This window comes from Xyrauchen texanus, chromosome 2, assembly GCF_025860055.1.
Source record: "Xyrauchen texanus isolate HMW12.3.18 chromosome 2, RBS_HiC_50CHRs, whole genome shotgun sequence".
NCBI lineage: Eukaryota > Metazoa > Chordata > Actinopteri > Cypriniformes > Catostomidae > Xyrauchen > Xyrauchen texanus.
This window is the reverse complement of record NC_068277.1, coordinates 8,173,404-8,193,261: the sequence shown is the minus strand read 5'-3', so window position 1 is coordinate 8,193,261 and position 19,858 is coordinate 8,173,404. Positions and strand designations below refer to the sequence as shown.

Below are 19,858 nucleotides of genomic sequence, written 5' to 3'. Positions count from 1 at the left end.
TGATTTGAACGCCTATGCAAATCTACAAGACATGTTGGTTCTTTGTAATGTCCTCTGCCGAGCCTGAATAACTATATACAAATGTTTACAGCCATTTGTGAATGTGGTGGACGCAGTATTACAGATTTGGTATTTTTTGAGTGTCCTTATTTTTCCCTTTTGAGAAATTACTTTTCCCTTTTGACTTCCTGCTCTGATGGGGCTGTAATGTGATTTGTTTGTTTGGGTCTGTAACAAATAATCCAAAATAATGGATCCGACTTGTTGGTCCAGCACATCCCACAGACGTTCAATCAGACTGAGATATGGGGAATTCGGAGGCCAGGGCAACAACTTGAACCCTTCCTTAAACCATTCCCGAACAATGTGTGCAGTGTAGCAGGGCGCATTATCCTACTGAAAGAGGCCGCTGCCATCAGGGAATACCATTGCCATGAAGGGGTGTACCTGGTCTGTAATGATGTTGTTGCCCAGAGCATCACACTCCCTCCACTGGCTGGTCGTCTTACCACAGTTCATACTGGTGTCATGACTTCCCCAGTTAAACGGCGCACACTTGCACGGTCGTCCACATGATGTAAAAGAATATGGGACTCATCAGACCAGGCAAACTTCTTCCACTGCTCCAAGGTCCAGTTCCAATGCTTGCGTGCCTATTGTAGGCACTTTCAATGGTGGACAGGGGTCATCATAGACACTCTGATCAGTTTTCGGCTACGCAGCCACATACATCATTGCCCTCGCAAGTCAATGAGCCTTGAGCACCCAACACCCTGTCGCCAGTTTGTGGTTTGTCCCTCCTCGGACCACTGTCAGTAGATACTTACCTCTGCTGACCGGGTGCACCCCACAAGCCTTGCCGTTTCAGAGATGCTCTGCCCCAGTCGTCTGGCGATAAGAGTTTGACCCTTGCCTAAAGTTCAATATTTGTGTTGTAGCTCATTTTAGTTTAGTAAATTGAACAAGCATAAAACACATTTGTTCGAGAGTTGAAGGCCATGACAAACGCCAAAGCTGCTTTGTTTTTGTAAGGTCTTCAAGCTGTCTAATTTATTTGTTTGGCATCTGTGGCAGCGGGGGCGTGGTCAAGCGCCCGTCCGGGAGAGAGAAGCGGTAAGGGCTCACACCTGGGCCAAATTATGACTAACACCTGTCTCTAATTGCAGTAGAGTGAGGAGAGCGGTGAAAAAGCCAGCAGCCTGAGAGCAGAGGGAGCCGACCAGAGCAAGCCAACCCAGTGCGCTTGTGTTGTTATGTGTTGGTTGTTTTTGTAAATAATTGTGAGGCAGACAGCCATTAAAGAACCTTACCTTTCTCGTTGTAACCTTCGTTTCCTGTCCTCCTTCCCGTGAGGGTTTTACAGCATCTTAACCAAAGCAAGAAGGAATAACATGTCAAATTGAATAACAATATATTTAGTGGAATAATTCTTTAAGAAATATGTGGTATGTCTTTTGAGATGTACTCAATTTATAAGAGACAAAATATACTACCGGTACCTTGTGGAGCTGTGGACTATTGTTTGGAGCTCATACATTGTGTCGTGGTGCACATGCAGGTTTGAATCTGGCTCGGAACATTTCCAGATTGTTTTCCCCACACTTCTATTCTTATTTCCTGTCTTCTCTAAACTTTACACTAAATAAATCAGTCCAACAAATATACTACCTCAGTGACATAAACAGGATTTAGGGTCAAGTGTCTATCCCAAGATGTCTGTGGAAAATAAATCATGAACTAATGCACAAGAGAAACTACACAGATGCATAAAATTGTGACCCCTTTTACAAACTAAATCCTCTCTTTATTTTTCAGCTCCGGAACACTCGAAAGATCGATGAGGGACCTAGGCACTCGAAACAAGAGCCATACTTCGAGGATGGCCAGAGGCGTATAGATTACGTCCTCACCTACCAGGTCCAGAAGCCCCAGAGCACTCACAGGCAATCATCCCACTCATGCTGCAGGGGCCTGAGAGAAAGCATGGGCCGCAGATTCAGACGTGAGCGGGACAACCCATCAGCTCAAGAGGACCCTGAACTTGCAGCCCAAGGGCAGAGGCTTGATTACCATGAAGATGACCAGTGGCTCCGCAGGGAGGAGTTTGAGGAGAATCTGCGAGATATGGGACTTGAGATGGAGAAAGAAGAAGGGGTGGGTTTGCATTCATTTATTATTTATATATATATATACTGTGTATATATGATGCTTTGTATCTTCATGCAGGATTTTATGGTTTGGTGAATTTTTTAAAAGCTGAAGTGTGTAATGATTTTGATGATAAAATTCCTTCTTCAATTCCAACTTAATATGCAGAGAAAGCTACCACATATTTGTACCAGACATGTGTCCAATCAATATTTAAATAAAGTACAATTATTTGAACCCCCAGTTAATTTCTGCAATTAATAGTTGACTGTATATTGTATACAAAAAAATTAATGCAATTAATTTGACATTTTTATCCCCTTTTCTCCCCAATTTGGAATGCCCAATTCCCACTACTTACTTGGTCCTCATGGTGGCACGGTTACTCACCTCAATCCTGGTGGGGAGGACCAGTCTCCGTAGCCTCCGCTTCTGAGACAGTCAATCCGTGCATCTCATCATGTGGCTCGTTGTGCATGACATTTGGAGAATGCTCTCACAGCATGTGGAGGCTCATGCTACTCTCCGCAATCCATGCACAACTTACCACACACCCCATTGAGAGTGAGAACCACTAATCATGACCACAAGGAGGTTATCCCATGTGACTGTACCCTTCCTAGCAACCGGGCCAATTTGGTTGCTTAGGAGACCTGGCTGGAGTCACTCAGCACACCCTGAATTCGAACTCGCGACTCCAGAGGTGGTAGTCAGCGTCAATACTCACTCATGCATCAGTTTCTGTGCATTCTTGCACAGAAAGTAATTTTGTTGAGTGGTGCATGCTTACAGATTTACTAAATGAACAAAGGAGACTTAAGCCACAAGTGGTGAGTCAGGTGTGGGAGAGATACGGCAAGCTGCCCGTATTGCCCAACATTGCCCGAAAAGGCTCACTCACTGTGAGAGAGACCAAGCGTGTGCGAGATTGAACGACAGCCAGAGAAAATTATATTTTGACGATTTTAAACTTCAGTAAATTACATTTCAGCATTCAATTTGTTTTATACCTGTATACAGGATATTTTGTCTTATAATCCATTGGCAATGTGCACTTGCCAATAAGGCTTGATGTAAATTGAATCTGCCCGTTTGATCCTCTTATTAAAAAAGTCCACTAGAAAATGGCAACTTTTAATTACAGCATGCCCACTGATTCTGTGTCATGCACGATTAATCACAGAAAACTCTGAAATAATTACATTTTGAATTGATTTACAGCCCTACAGTTCAGGAAATCTGAAGAAATTGTATTTCTATGTATTATAGGGTGTTTATTGAGGTTGGGGTCAGCTTATCTGGAAAAATGTAAGACCTAATGTTAACAAGTTGTCACCCATCAGAAATTATTTTTTAAATTTTGTTCTCTTGTCCCACTGGGGCTATAATTGTGAAATGAGTTAATTTGACTGTTGGCAATTATCAAACAAGCTAACACATTACACGCTGGTATTAATGGAAGTGATCAATTGTCTGAACATTTTATTACTGTATAATATGATTAATTTGCCAAAAACTGAACTTAAGCCAAATACTATTATTGTCTTATCTTTGAAGCTCAACTTCTGTTAACCTGCTCTGTAGATTTGCTTTATTGCACAGATTACAGGGATTTAGCTCTCTGTTTTACATTGGATGTTCTTAAGGACAATCCAGCTAGAATTAGGCAAAATGCAACAATGGACTAATCGTCAACAAAGTAAGAGTGTTATTGTGCGGATGATAATAAATCGCAGTATTAGTGTAATATGACCTAGGATTAGCAGCTCTCTGAATTTTCATCCAAATGTAAGTAGTTGGAATCTTTTTAATCGTCATCTTGTTGTTTTATTTTTCAATTAGTCATATAAGAGCCTATTTCAAATAGTAAGCCCAATCTCTTAGAAAAGTAAAAAATACACCTCTCCTCAATAGGCCGCACGATTTGTGGTAACACTCATGCCCAAGGGCGTCGATTTGGCTTGAACATGTTTCCATTGATCATTGTATTGATCATGGTATAAATATTGGGGGGGGTTGTACTCACTTGTTTTGATTATTGGGTGGGTTACCTCACCCCTGGATTCTATGTCCCTGCTCAACAAACCCCCTAACCATAAGAATGAGAATTTATAATAGTGATTTCTGTAGCAGACACCACAAAATATGTTACTAAATGCGTCACCACCAAGTCAGGTGGAGCCATGGGAACGTTAGCAACCTCCATGCTTGGACCAAATGGACCATGTCCATTTAAAGCGTGTTTTGCAAGCAAATGAAGTGTGGGTGTAATTGGACAATATTAGAAGATGTAATGTTTATTTCCACAATTTGCTTAATTTAAGAGGGTTATTTGTTCATTTCCCTTGGGAGTGTTCATTAAACATACTGTAGATGTTTTTCAGTAGAAAAAAAAATTACATTTGAAGATGTTGTATACTATTTTATGTTGTTAAATAGTAGAAATACCCTTTTGTGTTGTTCTGTACAGAAAGCAATGGCTGGGATTGAACAGACAGGGTCAGACCCTTGTGTGGGCTGAGAGTTATAACAAGAGTGGGTCATTTGAAGCAAATCTTACATAACACTCTTGTCAGCTTCAGAAAACCAAGAGAGCAGTCCTTCTCTTCACAGATATGGTTTTGATTTTTTTTCTGTGAATTTATATGCTCACAACAAGGTGTTTTGTGAAGAAAAGACCTAGTCTTTTAAGAGGTTTTATGAATGGTTTCCCTGTTTCTCATGTTTAAGAATACTCTTGTGTTCTCTGAATAGCCAATTTCACACATGGAACCCTTTAAATTGTAGTCAAATTGCTGGTAAATGTACCACATCTGCTACTCACACATGCAACACCTTTCCTTCTTTTATCCATGTAGACCTTGTTCACAGTAGTGCTATCTTTGAAGAGACGGTAAGTCTATCCCCCACAGCCTTGTTGTCATTCCCGTCAAAAATCGATCACATGCACTAAGGGGCGGCTGTGGCTCAGGTGGTAGAGTGGGTTGTCCACTAATCGCAGGGTTGGTGGTTCGATTCTTGGCCGACATGACTCCACATGCCGAAGTGTCCTTGGGCAAGACACTGAGCCCCAAGTTGCTCCCAATGGCAGGCTAGCACCTTACATGGCAGCTCTGCCATCATTGGTGTGTGAATGGGTGAATGAGTCGCAGTGTAAAGCGCTTTGAATACCGCTAAGGTTAAAAAGGTGCTATATAAGTGCAGACCATTTACCATTCACTGTATAAAGCAATCAAAATCTTGTGGATCACATCTCATTTTCCACAGTTCATGTTGTATGGAGGTTTTGTCTACTGAAATATCTAGTAAAGATATTTTTTGTTAAATTTTTAGTTTAGTTCACTTTATTGTCCAGCTATTGCTAAAAATTGTTCTTTGGTCTCAACATAAAACACTAACAATTACATTTACTACACACCAAAACAAGACATTTCTAAAAGCAATTCATACAGTACAAAACATGTTTCAGTGTTTCGACAGTGGAACAATCCAAAAACATGCTGTTCAACCAATTGAAGGGGCTGTACTGTATATATATAAGTACAGTGTATATACCTCACAGCCTCATTGTCATTACTGTCAAAAATCAAAGTTGGAGCTGCTGTGGACTAGGTCTAATGAGCGCAACAGTGCCCGTCCACTTTTTCAGTTTCTTGGTTCTGGAAGTATTTTTACCATCAATTTCTTCCATAGACTTTTCATAAAGTCATTCATAAAAGAGCTGAAAGTCATGAACCAAATCAACCAGCTCCAAGGGGGATCACAACATTGCAAACTTCGTTTTGAAGCAAAAACATTTCTAAATTCAGATAAAAAGACAAAGGTACAAGACTGTGTTCTTATCGTTTTAAATGAGGGAACGAAGTAGAAGTCAACCGATAGTGGATTTTGCCGATACCGATAACTAAGATGGTGGGAAAGGCAGATAGTTCTAAAGATCGATTTATACAGTAGAATTTAAAACAAATATATATATATATATATATATATATATATATATATATATATATATATATATATATATATATATATATTGCTTTACTATGGTGGGAAAAGACAAAATGCAATCAATCCATAATGAATAAAATCCCAGATGCAGTTTTAGGTTCAACACAAAAACCCAAGATTTGATGCAAAACGCATAAACAAGCCCGAAACATGCAGGGGGCTCTTATTATGAAATTATTAAAAAACTATCGGCAACTATCAACATTTGTTACCACCGATTAATCGGTACAGTAAAACCGATATATCGGTCTACCTCTAGAATGAACTACAATACCAAAAATAAAGCGATGGAACCTATTGATTGTAGGTTATTGATTATTAGTATTGAAAGTTTATTTGACGTTTATTGCAAAATATTCGATATGTATATATATATATATATATATATATATATATATATATATATATATATATATATATACAAATATAAAAGTAGTTTGAGGGTGAAGGGAGACCTACTCGATTGCATCATTCACAGTGCGTAATGGGAGTGGGCGGTCGCTTCAGGGCGTGTTTGGCAGGCTTTCTTGGCCACAGTTCTCAGATTGGTGGATCTTTCTCAGCTGGACCACGGGTAGTGTAGTTGTTTGCCAGGAACTCTGATATTAAACAACATTTTTTTAACAATATAGTTGAAATAAAGCAGACTGATAGCTTCAACAGAAGCATATACAATTGTTTATCAACTTCGAATCTCACAGTAGGTCTGTCTTTAAAGGTTTGTAAGATATTGGTAAAAATCAATTTGTCTATGGAAAAAATTAATGGTAGTTTTGTGCTCCATTGGTACCATTCACATGTTTGCACCAAAATGCATTTAAACCTTTGTGATGTCATGATCACTGGGTCTTTGGTCATGTGTATACAGTACCTTGTTCCTGAAAGAGGCAAGTTATTTTTTTGTTATTTAAGCAAATCTGTAACTGTTCTAGTAATCTGTCAATCATTTTCTTCGTGCTCATTTGGAGAGAAGCTCTTTCAATTCTCCGTCTGTCCAATTTGACGGCATGTCTTTCCACGACATGGATAATCACGATTTTCTACTCCTGCTTTATCTTTTGTCAGAGTGTCCTAACCTTGTACGTGCTTGAGATTATTTGAACAAATGGGCATGAATGATACCTCAAATTGCAAGGCTTGTTGGGAAGCGGTGTGCTTTAACTTTCCTAAATTATCAGACTTGTAAATGTTTGCCACCCACAAAATAAAAACATTAATTAAATTAAATCTCATAGAGTTACATTCAAGGAGGTACCCGAGCCATATCTAGGGACCAAAATGCCAACAATTATGGTATTTGTGTTTACACTTCCAATTAGAACTAATGGTTTTCTTAATTTAAAAGAATTCTTCACCCAAAAATTATAATTCTGTCATCATTTAATCACCCTCATGTCATTCCAGGTGTGTATGACTTTCTTTCTTCTGCAGGACACTTAAGAATTTTAGAAGAACATCTCAGCCCTGTAGGTCCATACAATGGAAGTGAATGGCGACCAGACCTTTATGTAGCTCCAAAAATCACAAAAAGGAAACATAAAAGTAATCCATATGATTCCAGTGGTTAAATCCTGGTCTTCAGAAGTGATATGATAAGTCCTTTTTTCACTCTAAATCTCCACTTTCACTTTCTGATGTGAAAGTGAAATTAAACGGGCGCCATATGTGACTTTTAGATGTAAAAGTGAAAATGGAATTGTTTTTTGTCTTGGGCTAGTAAGCAACCACTCAGAACACAACCGCATGGGAATGGGCTTAAAACCACCCAGACACCCTAGCAACTGCATAACAACATGCTAAATACCAGCGAAAACACTCTAGCATCATGGTGATAACTTTTGTATGATTAAGTGCCATTCATATTTTCTAGAAAATATATCATTCAAATCTCATTTAAATGTGCTATAACACTCAACTGCAGATATCTTCTTCCTTCAGTCAGACTGCATGTAGATCTGTCTTACTTCTGATAGCAGAGTAGAGTGCTATTGAAATGCTGACTGCATTTTTGCTTTTCTTTGTTTTTCCAGTTTAAAATTTCAGGTGTGGGATTTTTGAAGATCCATGCACCTTGGGAAGTCCTTTGTCGAGAGGCAGAGTTTATGAAGCTCAAGATGCCAACAATAAAGGTATTTGTCATTTATTAGTCAGAAATTAAAGGGATAGTTCACACAAATATTACAATTCTGTCATTGTTTATTCTCCCTCATGTTGTTCCAAACCCATAAGACATTCCTTCTTTCCTTAATAACTTTTTTTAAACACTGGCAACCAAAGGTTTGGCTGTTTCGGAAGGAAATTGGTACTTGAATTCACCAAAGTGGCATTCAACTGATCACAAAGTATAGTCAGGACATTACTGATGTAAAAAACCACACCATCACTATTTGAAAAAAGTCATTTTTGATCAAATCTAGACAAACCCCATTTCCAGCTCCCATCACTCCAACTCCTTATCCTTGAGTGATCATGCTAAATTGCTCATTTGGTTCTAGAAAATCACTTGCCGTTATGTCAAACACAGTTGAAAGTTATTTGGTTCGTTAAATGAAGCTTAACATTGTCTTTGTGTTTGTTTTTGAGTTGCCACAGTATGCAATAGACTGGCATGTCTTAAGGTCAATATTGGGTAAAAAAAAAAATGGCAAAATAGAAACAGCTTTCTCTAGAAACTCATCAGTCTATCATTGTTTTGAGGAATGAAGGCTAAACAATGCTTGAAATTGCCTAAAGAAAACTGAAGATGTCATACAAAGGTGTCACTACAGTCTTCAAAGACAAACTGGCTCTAACAAGGACAGAAAGAGATGTGGAAGACCAGATGTACAACTAAACAAGAGGATAAGCACATCAGAGACTCTAGTTTGAGAAATAGACGCCTCACATGTCCTCCGCTGACAGCTTCATTGAATTCTACACGCTAAACACCAGTTTCATGTGCAAGAGTAAAGAGAAGAAAAAGCCACTTTTGAAACTGAAAAAAGGTTAGAGTTGAGAAAAAAACTCAAGACATTGGGCAACAGATAATTGGAAAAGAGTGTTATGGATCTTAACCCCATTGAGCTTTTGTGGGATCAGTTAGACTGTAAGGTGCGTGAGAAGTGCCCGACAAGACAGTCACATCTATGGCAAGTGCTATAGGAAGTGTGGGGTCAAAGGTCAACTGAGAATCTGGACAAACTGACCGCTGGAATGCCAAGGATCTGCAAAGCTGTCATTGCTGCACATGGAGGATTTTTATGACGAGAACTTTGAAGAAGAAAAAAATTTTAATAGTAATTTTTCACGTTATTAATGTCCTGAATATTCATTGTGATCAGTTGAATGCTACTTTGGTGAATAAAAGTACCAATTTCTTTCCATAATTGCAAAATCTGTACAAAATTCCAAACTATTGGCCGCCAGTGTATATTATAAAAAGTTAACTTCTGATCTTACTGCTCTGCTTGCATCTGACCTAAAAGAAAAATTGTCCTCTCATGACATTTACAGAAATATGAAGTAAGTCAGGGAAGTAACATTGTGGAGAAGATCAACATGTTTATGCACAAAGTTACTGCACCATTGCAGCCAAAAGTTGGGGAGAATCGAATGCAAAATGAGAAACATCTCTCCTATCCATTCTCACGGGAAAAACAGCATCTGTAAGTACAGAAAATGGTCATGTGCGTCCATCCTTAGCTCATATATAGGATGATAGTTACCATATAGGCAGCTTCATTGCTGTTTTTACCTGATGTCATGTACGATTTTTACTAGTGGTTCTCACCAGGACCCAGATTTTACAATGGACATCTGCCTCAGATGGTACACCCACAGTCTGTTTACTGACTGTCTGATGCATATTGCACACAAAACTGTAAAAGCACTTTTTTCGATCTAGTAAGCTCTAATCTGATTGGCAGGCTTTACGTAACGTCCTTGAGTAAGAGCACACAGGGTTTTTTTTTCCAAGTCAGCCTGGAAACAGTCATGTTAAAGACGGTTCCGGGTTGAAACTACAAACACTTTGCAAAGATGCAATAATCATTGGGTTTGCCAAAGTTTGGCACCTCAAATCTTTGACAGATATTCAGAGTTTTGTTTGAAGAATTTGATTCTAGCAAGTAAACTAGATATTCATCTACCAAGTGATATATGAATTTCTGCCAAAATACCGTGGAGTTTGATCAGATGCACAGCCTTTGACGTCAACAGAAAAGAAACAGGAAGTGGTTTTGTCCTCCCTTTTAAAAGTTGAGAAGCCTTTATAGCTTATTTATGTACAATTATATGGTCAAATACAGTGGAAAGAAAAAGTATGTGAACTTGCATTTATGCATAAATGTGTTCCAGTAATGAGCAAACACAATTAGTTTTAACTAATAACACACAAATTATTGTATTGTTCTAGTGCATACTGAATACATCATTCAAAAATACACTGTGTGGTTTGGAAAAAGTATGTGAACCCCTAGGTCAGGGGAGTCGAACACAGTCCCTGGAGGGCCGCAGCCCTGCAGAGTTTAGCCCTGCTCCAAAATGCTTCCTTTTAATATTTAAGCACTCCAGAAGACATTGATTAGCTGCTTCAGTTGTGTTTAATTAGGGTTGGAGCTAAATTATGCTGGACTGTGGCCCTCCAGGAACCAAGTTTGACACCCCTGCCCTAGGCTAATGATGCTAACATAAGCTAATTAAAGTCAGGAGATGCAAAACTGGCTTCCAATTAATGAAACGAGATTGGAGGTGTGGGTTAGAGCTACTTTGACTTATAAAAAGCACTTAAACATTTTAAGTTTGCTATTCACAAGGAGCATCTGCTGACGTGGACCATGATTCGTTTAAAGAGATCTCAGCAGACCTTGGAGCAATAATTGTTGCTTTGCATAAAGCTGTAAAGGGTTACAACTTTATCTTGAAAAGATTAAAAATTCATCTGACCACAGTTAGACAAATTGTCTATAAATGGAGTGGTGCTGGGTGTAGTGGGCACATACGTAACTGGAAATCAGAAGGTTACTGTTTTTATCCCCATAGCAACCACCATTGTGTCCTTGAGCAAGGCACTTAACTCCAGGTTGCTGCGGGGGCATTATCCCTGTATTAAGTGAACTGTAAGTCGCTTTGTATAAAAGAGTCTGCAAAAAAAAAAAAGCGTCCAGCCAGGATTACTCAAATGGCACACCTCAGAATTCTCAATGAGGTAAATAAAATAACCTTAGAGTGACAGCTAAAGACTTCATTGGAACTGGTTAACATCTCTGTTCATGAGTCTCCTATATAGAAAACATTAAGGAGGCATTGTGTCCATGGCAGGACACCATGAAGGAAGCAGTAGCTTTCCAACAAAAACATTGATGCACACCTGAAGTTTGCCAAAGACCACCTTGACACTCCAGAACGCTACTGGGAAAATGTTTTGTGGAATGATGAAACTAAGATTGAATAGTTTGGGGAAAACATGCAGCACTATGTATGATGTAAAATGGGCTCCACATACCAACAGTGAAGTATGAAGCAGGGAGCATCATGATTTGGGGTTGTTTTGCTGCTTCGGGGACTGGACCGCTTGCCATCATCGAGGGGAAAAATTAATTCCCAAGTTTATCAAGATGTCCTACAGGATAATGTCAGGGTGGCTGTGTGCCAGCTAAAGCTCAGTAAAAGTTGGGTAATGCAGCAGGACAAGGACCCTAAACATTGAAGTAAGTCCACTACAGAATGGCTTTAAAAAGAGAAAATCCACCTTTTGGAGTGGCCCAGTCAGAGCCCAGACCTTAACCCAAATGAGATGCTGTAGATAGGGTTGCAACGGTATGAGATTTTCACGGTATGATAACCGTCTCTGAAAATATCACGGTATACGGTATTACACAATTACTATTATCAGTGAAAATGGTTATTTTATTTATTTATTTATTTTTGAGCAAACACTTTATTATATTTGAAACTTGAAACCTTTTATTTATTGATGTGTTACACTTTTAAGAATGATGCGGCGTCCACTCTTGTTACATATGTGTAAAAAATGTCTCCCTTTTGAAAATAAAATAAATAGAATAAATAAGAAAGCTAACAGAATAATAATAAACAGAATTATAAACATGCTAATAAAATATCATATAACTATAACATGTTATATAACTAAAGCATGTTAGTTTACATGTTAAATGAACTACTAAATGAAGAATAACATCAGCTGTGTGAGCTTTTAATGTAATGTCCTATGATTATTAACAGTTAACATATACTGTAGGTGCACGACAGTGAGGCCAGACTGCTCCTGTCTGTCCCTTTAACTCAGTGGTTCTCAACTGGTTTTGCTTCAGGACAGATTTTACATTGGAAATCAAGTGTCGACCTGCCATAGATTAAACATAACCTGTATTTAATGTATCCTGGGTTGCATTTCCTTTTCTGTTGCAAAGTTTTGTTCATGGTTTTCCAGTACAAGGACATGCATCAAGTGACATTATTTTTGTTGATGATGTCAACAACAAAATCTACAGGAAGTTTTCTCTCCCCCTTTTAAAAATGTACATAACTTATATGAACCCATTATTATCCTGTTTGTTACCTAATATTACATATTTACACACATATTACACAGAAGGAAAGGCTCCTTGTTACCATGGTTAGGTCAGTGTGCTAGTCTTAAATAGAAGTAATAATAATAATAAATTAATGTATTTATGAAAAATAAATACTAGCTGAAACACCCTTCTTGAAACTTTAACTAAAACTGCCACTGTTGATATAAAGTGAGGTCTAATAGACTCTACTTTTAGATTATTTATAATTAAACTGAAACATTTTCTCATAATATAACTTTAGTTTATTTTACTCATGTAAAATCCTGAAACAAATTTGTAAAGGTGATATGTGTAATTATTAATATTTTAAACTATTTTGACAATGGGCCACATCGGGCTGTAAGTAGTGCATGGGGGGGCCATATTGTATTCTTTTGAGATACAATGTTCTGCATTGATTTGGTTTTTGTAACTTTTAAGCCCAGAAATAGTTGTGTACTCAACTTTCTGAAGTGTATCTGTGACTAATGGGACTATTCTGCAATTGCCTGAAGTATTATATTGCTCTACAAAGATAGATACTTTTCAATCAGGCATTAAACAACGGAATAAAGGCTGAGCTTATACATTTATTTAACCATCTCTACTTCCCTGTTAATTTATTATTCAGTTTTAATAATAATAAAATAAAGAAATGTATAAAAATTGTAATGTTTGGGCAAAGCGGGCGAGTTTACTTTCTAAAGCATTAACCGTTTACATGCTAAAAGGGTCATCCGGTCTCCTCGATGGATTGACTTTCAGCACACAACTGAATAACACAACTGCATGACTATGATAAATGATTACTGCAAGAGTTAGATTAACAAAGGTGCGAAGGGACTTCAACCTTTCTAAATTGCACAAATAATAAATACATTTACATATTTGTCTCTGGCTTGCTTTTGCTCGCATGTCAATGATGCCAAGATCTACTTTTATATTTAATTTAATCACTGAGAAGGTTTACCTGCAAAGTAGCACCAAACATCACAAGCAGCCTCAAGAATGGACACAGAGTAGCCCTATAAAACATTTCCTTGAGCAGAATATTGCACTACAGATAGTTGAGTTTGTTCAAAGGGGAAAGCAAGAGATGGAAAAAGCGCATTCGTGTGCATGGTTGCCAGATTGCAAAAATAAGTATTACATTAGGTGGAATATTTCCAATTTGCGCAAGTATAAACCTCAAACTGGGGGTGTTGCGTCTCTTATCTGGCAACCCTGAGCATGTTAAACACTTGTGGAGACGCGTGACGTCCCAATACAAGTTAACTGAAATATCCAATGAAAAATAAAAACGCTTTTACGATAAATGAGCCACGGGCCACATTAAACCATGTGGAAGGCCTGATCCAGCCCGCAGGCTGTAAATTGCCCATGTCTGCTTTAGCTGTTTACGAGATTATCATTAAATCTACGTCGGCAGTCCTAAATAGTCTATACCTTGGGTGGCCGCCAAACTATCTTCAATGGGAGAACCATAGCATTGCTCATATCAGACCCCCTCACCTCGCTTCTCTCTGACATTTTCTCCGCTGCGCGCGTGCGTGTGTCGCAAGTTGACGAGTCTGACAGGCAGACAAGGTGGAAAGGAGATGCGCACGCACGCCCGGTTGCATTTTTTTCTCAATACCATATATAAGCAAATGTACATGGTAAGATAACCGTCAATTTTCAAACCGTGGTATACCATGAAACCGGTATACCGCTGCAACCATAGCTGTAGAATGACATCTAGCGATTGAACACCAGACATCCTAAGAATATGGCTGAGCTGAAGAGGTTCTGTTAGGAAGAATGGTCCAAACTTCCTTTTGAATGTTGTGCAGGTTTTACTCCGCATCTACCGGAAATGCTTGATAGAGGTTATTGTGGCCAAAGAACGATTAACCATTTACCAAAGGGTTGACATACTTTTTCTTGCCACTGTACATTTGACTATTTGTATATACTTTAGTTTTTCCCTGCTGTCTACGAACCTATCAGAACAGACCTGTGGCTGATCTTTGGGTCAACTATTTGAGAACCACCAACACCTCACCTTTAAAAATGACTTAGATGAATGAAAATCATCACGGCTGATTTTGTCAAATGCATTTTAGTTTTTTATTGAGCCTTATTTTGGAGGATTGTCACTAAAAATCCTCAATTAAGCAATTTGCATGCCTCCAGGCCTTCAATTTAAACGGTAAATTGAATGACCTAACATTAGCTCTCTCTTCACAGCTTTGATATATCAGACAGAAGTTCATTCTTTGACAGCAAAACCAGGAGTTCAATAGTAAGTACCAGTCTCTATAGGAAACCATCAATGTTTTCCCCATCCAATCAGAGATTGATCCCATGATTTGATTCGGAAAGGTGATGTGTGTATTTATGCCGTTAAATTGTCTTCTTTTGGAGAGTAATTTCAATCGCTTGATCTAGCTGCTTATGCTCTACAGCTTATTTATTACAGCCACTTTAGAGGTCTCTTAAAGGTTCATTTATTGGATGTCCTCAGAGATTTATGCAATGTTCCAGGTTCAATACAAGTTAAGCTCTATCGACACCATTTTTGGCATAAAATGTATTCGGCTCGTCTATCCATTTCCAAGTTGCAGTGAGGCACTTACAATGGAAGTTAATGTGGCCAAATTTCGAAGTTGTAAAATTGGCTATAATTTTACACAGAAAAGGTAAGCAATTATATCACATTAACATCATATGTTGATGTCTTGGGACTATATTTTTGAAATAATGAGAATTTGTAATGTTTATTGATTGGCCCCATTCACTTCCATTGTAAGTGCCTCTTTGGAAGGGTTATGGTTATGGTTAGGGTTAGGGTTATGGTAATGCTTAGGGTTTGGTTAACATTGCTGTTTTAAAGAAAATGAGGACCAAGTCAAATGTATTTTTTGTGGTAATCAATATAATGCCACAAATGCTGTCAACTGAGCTGAACTTGAATATTCCTTTAAATGTCCTGACTGCTGTATTTACACTGATTGATGTAGGTTAGATTTAAAATGTATTTGTTTTCTATATTTTCTTTCTAGTTTCATTTTTAGTTTAGTATCACCAATGACAATGAGGTTTTGAGTAAAATGTATAATCATAATATTTATAATAATCTTTTGCAGGTATATGAGATTTTAAAAAGAACAAAGTGCACACGGGCGAAGTATATAATGGGTAAGAATATTAATCCATCTACACCAGGGGTGCCCACACTTTTTTGTGTGATGATCTACTTTTAAATGACCAACTCAATAAGATCTACCAACTAAAAAAAAAAACACAGTTTCATTTAAAATAAGAAAATGCTTGTTGGGACTACTGCATGTATCCCTACATGGAATTCATCTTCTAATTAATACAAAAACATATAATAATGTTCAATGTTGATATCATTCAGTTTTAAAACTAAACCCAAAACACCTACAGCACAATAGATTACAATAGCCAGGGCATTGACCTTATTCTGATGACTTGCACTGAACGGAATCAGACAGTTTTGGCTAATCCGGGCAGTAGCATCGCAATTTCGCGCTCTGTTCTCAGAAGTCCTTGGAAGGCGTGTATGCGCAAACCTAGTTGTCATGGCAACTGAATAAACAAAACCTCGCCTGGTCAATATTTACTCGTCAAGTGCAAGTCAGACAGAAACTAAAAGAAGGAAATACATTATATTTATTTTTATAAACATTTCGACGTATTGGGCACTTGACCTGATCTACAGTAGAACTTTTAAACTTTCAAGCTTTTAAAACTATTTTAAATGATTACAGCATCAACGTTTGTATTGATGAACTGACCAGCATTACATATTGGAATATTTTATTTGATTAAATGCTGTGTATTGTGCTTTTTTGTTTTTTTGTTTTTTGTTAAAAAGTGATAATTTACTTTTCAAAAAGTTATGCACTGATGTCAAAATGTGCATAACTATGGTTAGCAATGGTTCACTCATTATGAATGCTGGAAATGTAATGCATTTTGCATAAGTTTGAACACAAGCAGGATGTTCCTGGATCAACATTGCTTTCAAATAATCCTAGCTCTAACTCTAAAGCCTAGCACACATTTGAGACATTGAGCATCTACAACTACTCAAAGCTGTTTGAAATCTAGGCGATCTGTATTCAGGTGTGTGGATTGTCTCTGACGAGCAAGAGAACAGCTATGAGCAAAAACAAAGTCAACCCAACCACTGTCTCATTTATTTTAAGGAAACCTTTCCTCTATGTTGTTTGCTGACCTTTTGTCAAGAATCAGCTCTCCCGTTGCTATGTGCATGACAACAGAATTTTGGGATTGATCTTGTCAGACCTAATCTGTGATTCTTTATGTAAAGTTTGCCTAATCCCACCTATTAAGTTATTGTGTAAGTTATTTGTTGGTAAGAATGTTGATTCAGGAACATGTTCTCATTGTGTTTAACGTGTTAATCATGTTAGCTTTTATACACAGTACCTGCTGTATCCTGGCACTGGCAGTATTGGTTTGACAGTAAACAATACTGGTTTGGGTTGAAAAATAGACAATGGAAGTGTCATTTTAAGTATCATGGATGTTCTGAACATTTTAAAGCCATTTGAAATAATTTAATGTTCACAGGCCTCAGCAGTCTACTTGCTAATGGTATCTACACTGCTGCCTACCCCCTGCATGATGTGAGTGATATCACATTTTACTCACTTCTCTCTAATTGATACATGTTCTATTTCTTGTGTCCTTAAATGTTCTTTATTTAATAACAGGGAGATATCGATGATGTGGATGCTGAACCAAATGACAGAAAGGTAAAATACATTTTTAAAGACTGGGACTTGTGTGGGAGTGTATGACAATCAGGGTTGGGAATAGAGAAACTGATTCCATTTAAAAATATTAAAAAATATATTAAATAATAAAATAGAAATATAAAGTAATACAAAAAAATGTAAAAATTTGATTTAATCGAGGACAGTGTATTAAAGTGTTTGAAATTTGTTTTTTCAATGTATAATTATTATGTAATCTCAACACAAATACTTTGTGTATAAAGAAGCTAACACAATTAGATATGTCAATATAACTCAAATAAATCTTTAATTTCTTTATGTACTAACTAGTGAAAGTGAATGTTAGCAAGCTGTTTACATACTGGTTGGAAGAACTACAAAGTGTAGTTTAGTTATGGTTAGCTTAGCATTTGCTCAATGAAGCGAGCAATCAATTTCATATGTGACATCTACCTGTCCTCGTCGTTAGCTAAATCCTGGAAACCCCCAAAAACATTACACACTAACAAGTATCCTCGTTTATATTCATTCATTGCACAAAAACACATAAAATAACACTTCATTTTAACATTTACTTTCCCTATGAAGCGTCCCATGCAAAGCAAGCTGGGAATGGAAATTCCCCACCAAGTTTCATCAATGCTACAGTATAACTCTGCAAAACATATTCATGCAGTACCAACTCAAATGGATAAGTAAACAAATTGAAATGATGGACTGCATTTAAATCAAGTTGTGACATGTTGTTCTAGAATTGTGTTGATTTTATTCATTGGAATTAAAGGGGACCTGTTATGCAAAATTCACTTTTAAATGGTGTTTGTACATAAATGTGAGTCAGCTGTGTGTACACAACCAACCTACAATGTTAAAAGTCCACCCACTCCTCTTTCTTATATTTCTATTAATCAAAAACAGTGTGTCAAAATGAACGGCCCACAACTGGTGACGGACTCCACCCTATTATCATAGATCCTCCCCTTGGTGATCTACACACACAGTCCGCCATTTTTTTTCCGCGCTGGAGCAGATTCAGTGAGAAGAATAATGTGTCAGCTTCGTTAGCGTCATAAGTTTTCTGTTGTTGGCTGTAAAAGTTAACATAAGAGTCTTCATGTACTCCCGGCAGAGCCACTGAAGACGCGGTGGACAAGCTGGACTGGTAATCTGGCATACCGGGCATTTTCCCGGTGGGTCGACACACTTTGGGCCATTCAGGGGCGGACTGGCCATCGTGAGAACTGAGCGGGCCGGTGGGTTGGCCACCGAATGGGCCGCAATAAGCTAAAATGAGCCACCGCATTATGCAGAACGGACCACAAAACGGCGCCGTAAAATGCATAAAAGGACTGCGAACACACCCCAACCCCCACTTAACTTTTTGCCAGTTAAGAGTACTCTCTGGCCAGTTACTCTTCCCAGCCCTACCTGAACTCCGGTATTTATGCTGTCAGTCATATTGGTTCTGATTTGTTGTTGCTGTAGTAACTGAAGCACAAGCTGCCCTCTTCCGGAAAAGGGGTGGGGAGCAGCAGCTCAGTTGCATTTAAAGAGACATGCACGAAATTAGCGTGTTTTTGATTCCACCCAAAAAGAGGCATTTATAACATGGTATAATAAATGAACCGTGGGGTATTTTGAGCTGAAACTTCACAGACACATTCTAGGGACATCTGAGACTTATTTTACCTCATGTGAAAAGGGGCATAATAGGTCTCCTTTAAGTACATTGAACAAGCAGCAAAAAAAAAATATTTTGTGGAACTGAATGATTTTTATGACGTTCAGTTCCCTTAACGATTCTAGATCATCTGCCGCCTTCTGTCGATTAACTGTTGCAGTTGTCATAACTGTCAGGCCCTCATCAGTCTCTGCTCCCTCTCTTCCCCGCTCAAACTCTCCTGAATATTAATTACGCTTACCTGCTCTCCATTAATCATGTCATCACAAACACTTTAAATTCTCACCTCAGGCTCTCATTCTTGGCCTAGTCTCGTCTGGATTTACATGTTCTCGCCATTCCTTCTTGTGATAGATTTCGAGTAGATATCTCCGGTATCTGTATTGCATTCAGCTTCATCTTTGTTTTTGTATCCAGTTCAGTTTTTCCGTGAATCCCTGTGTTTTCTTTGTCTATTCATAAATCTGCATTTGGGTTCTCCACTTCTGTCGTTCTCTCCCTTTGAGCATAACAAGTAATAGTTTACATATTATCATATAACATGTTCCCATATCATAGAGATCATTTTACAACCGGTTAGAGGTTGCAATAAGAGTTTCTTTCCCAATCAAAATTACATCCATTCCTTTTTTACAAAAAAATTACTTAGAGTCTTTAAACTAATAATAATTAAGAGAATAAAAAAGTGGAATCGG

At 37.9% G+C, this 19,858-nt stretch overlaps 1 protein-coding gene across 3 annotated transcripts in view; it reads left to right on the top strand.

Annotated features, from left to right (window-relative positions):
- Positions 1 to 19,858, top strand: part of LOC127653970 (anoctamin-1-like) — a 78,288-nt gene that overhangs the window by 13,627 nt on the left and 44,803 nt on the right. For all 3 annotated transcript variants that reach the window (XM_052140871.1, XM_052140881.1, XM_052140863.1), the window contains exons 3-9: positions 1,816 to 2,154; positions 8,187 to 8,285; positions 9,649 to 9,800; positions 14,940 to 14,994; positions 15,839 to 15,890; positions 17,316 to 17,371; positions 17,459 to 17,500. In XM_052140871.1, coding sequence (XP_051996831.1) covers positions 1,816 to 2,154; positions 8,187 to 8,285; positions 9,649 to 9,800; positions 14,940 to 14,994; positions 15,839 to 15,890; positions 17,316 to 17,371; positions 17,459 to 17,500 — 795 coding nt within the window. The remainder of the gene's footprint in view (positions 1 to 1,815; positions 2,155 to 8,186; positions 8,286 to 9,648; positions 9,801 to 14,939; positions 14,995 to 15,838; positions 15,891 to 17,315; positions 17,372 to 17,458; positions 17,501 to 19,858) is intronic.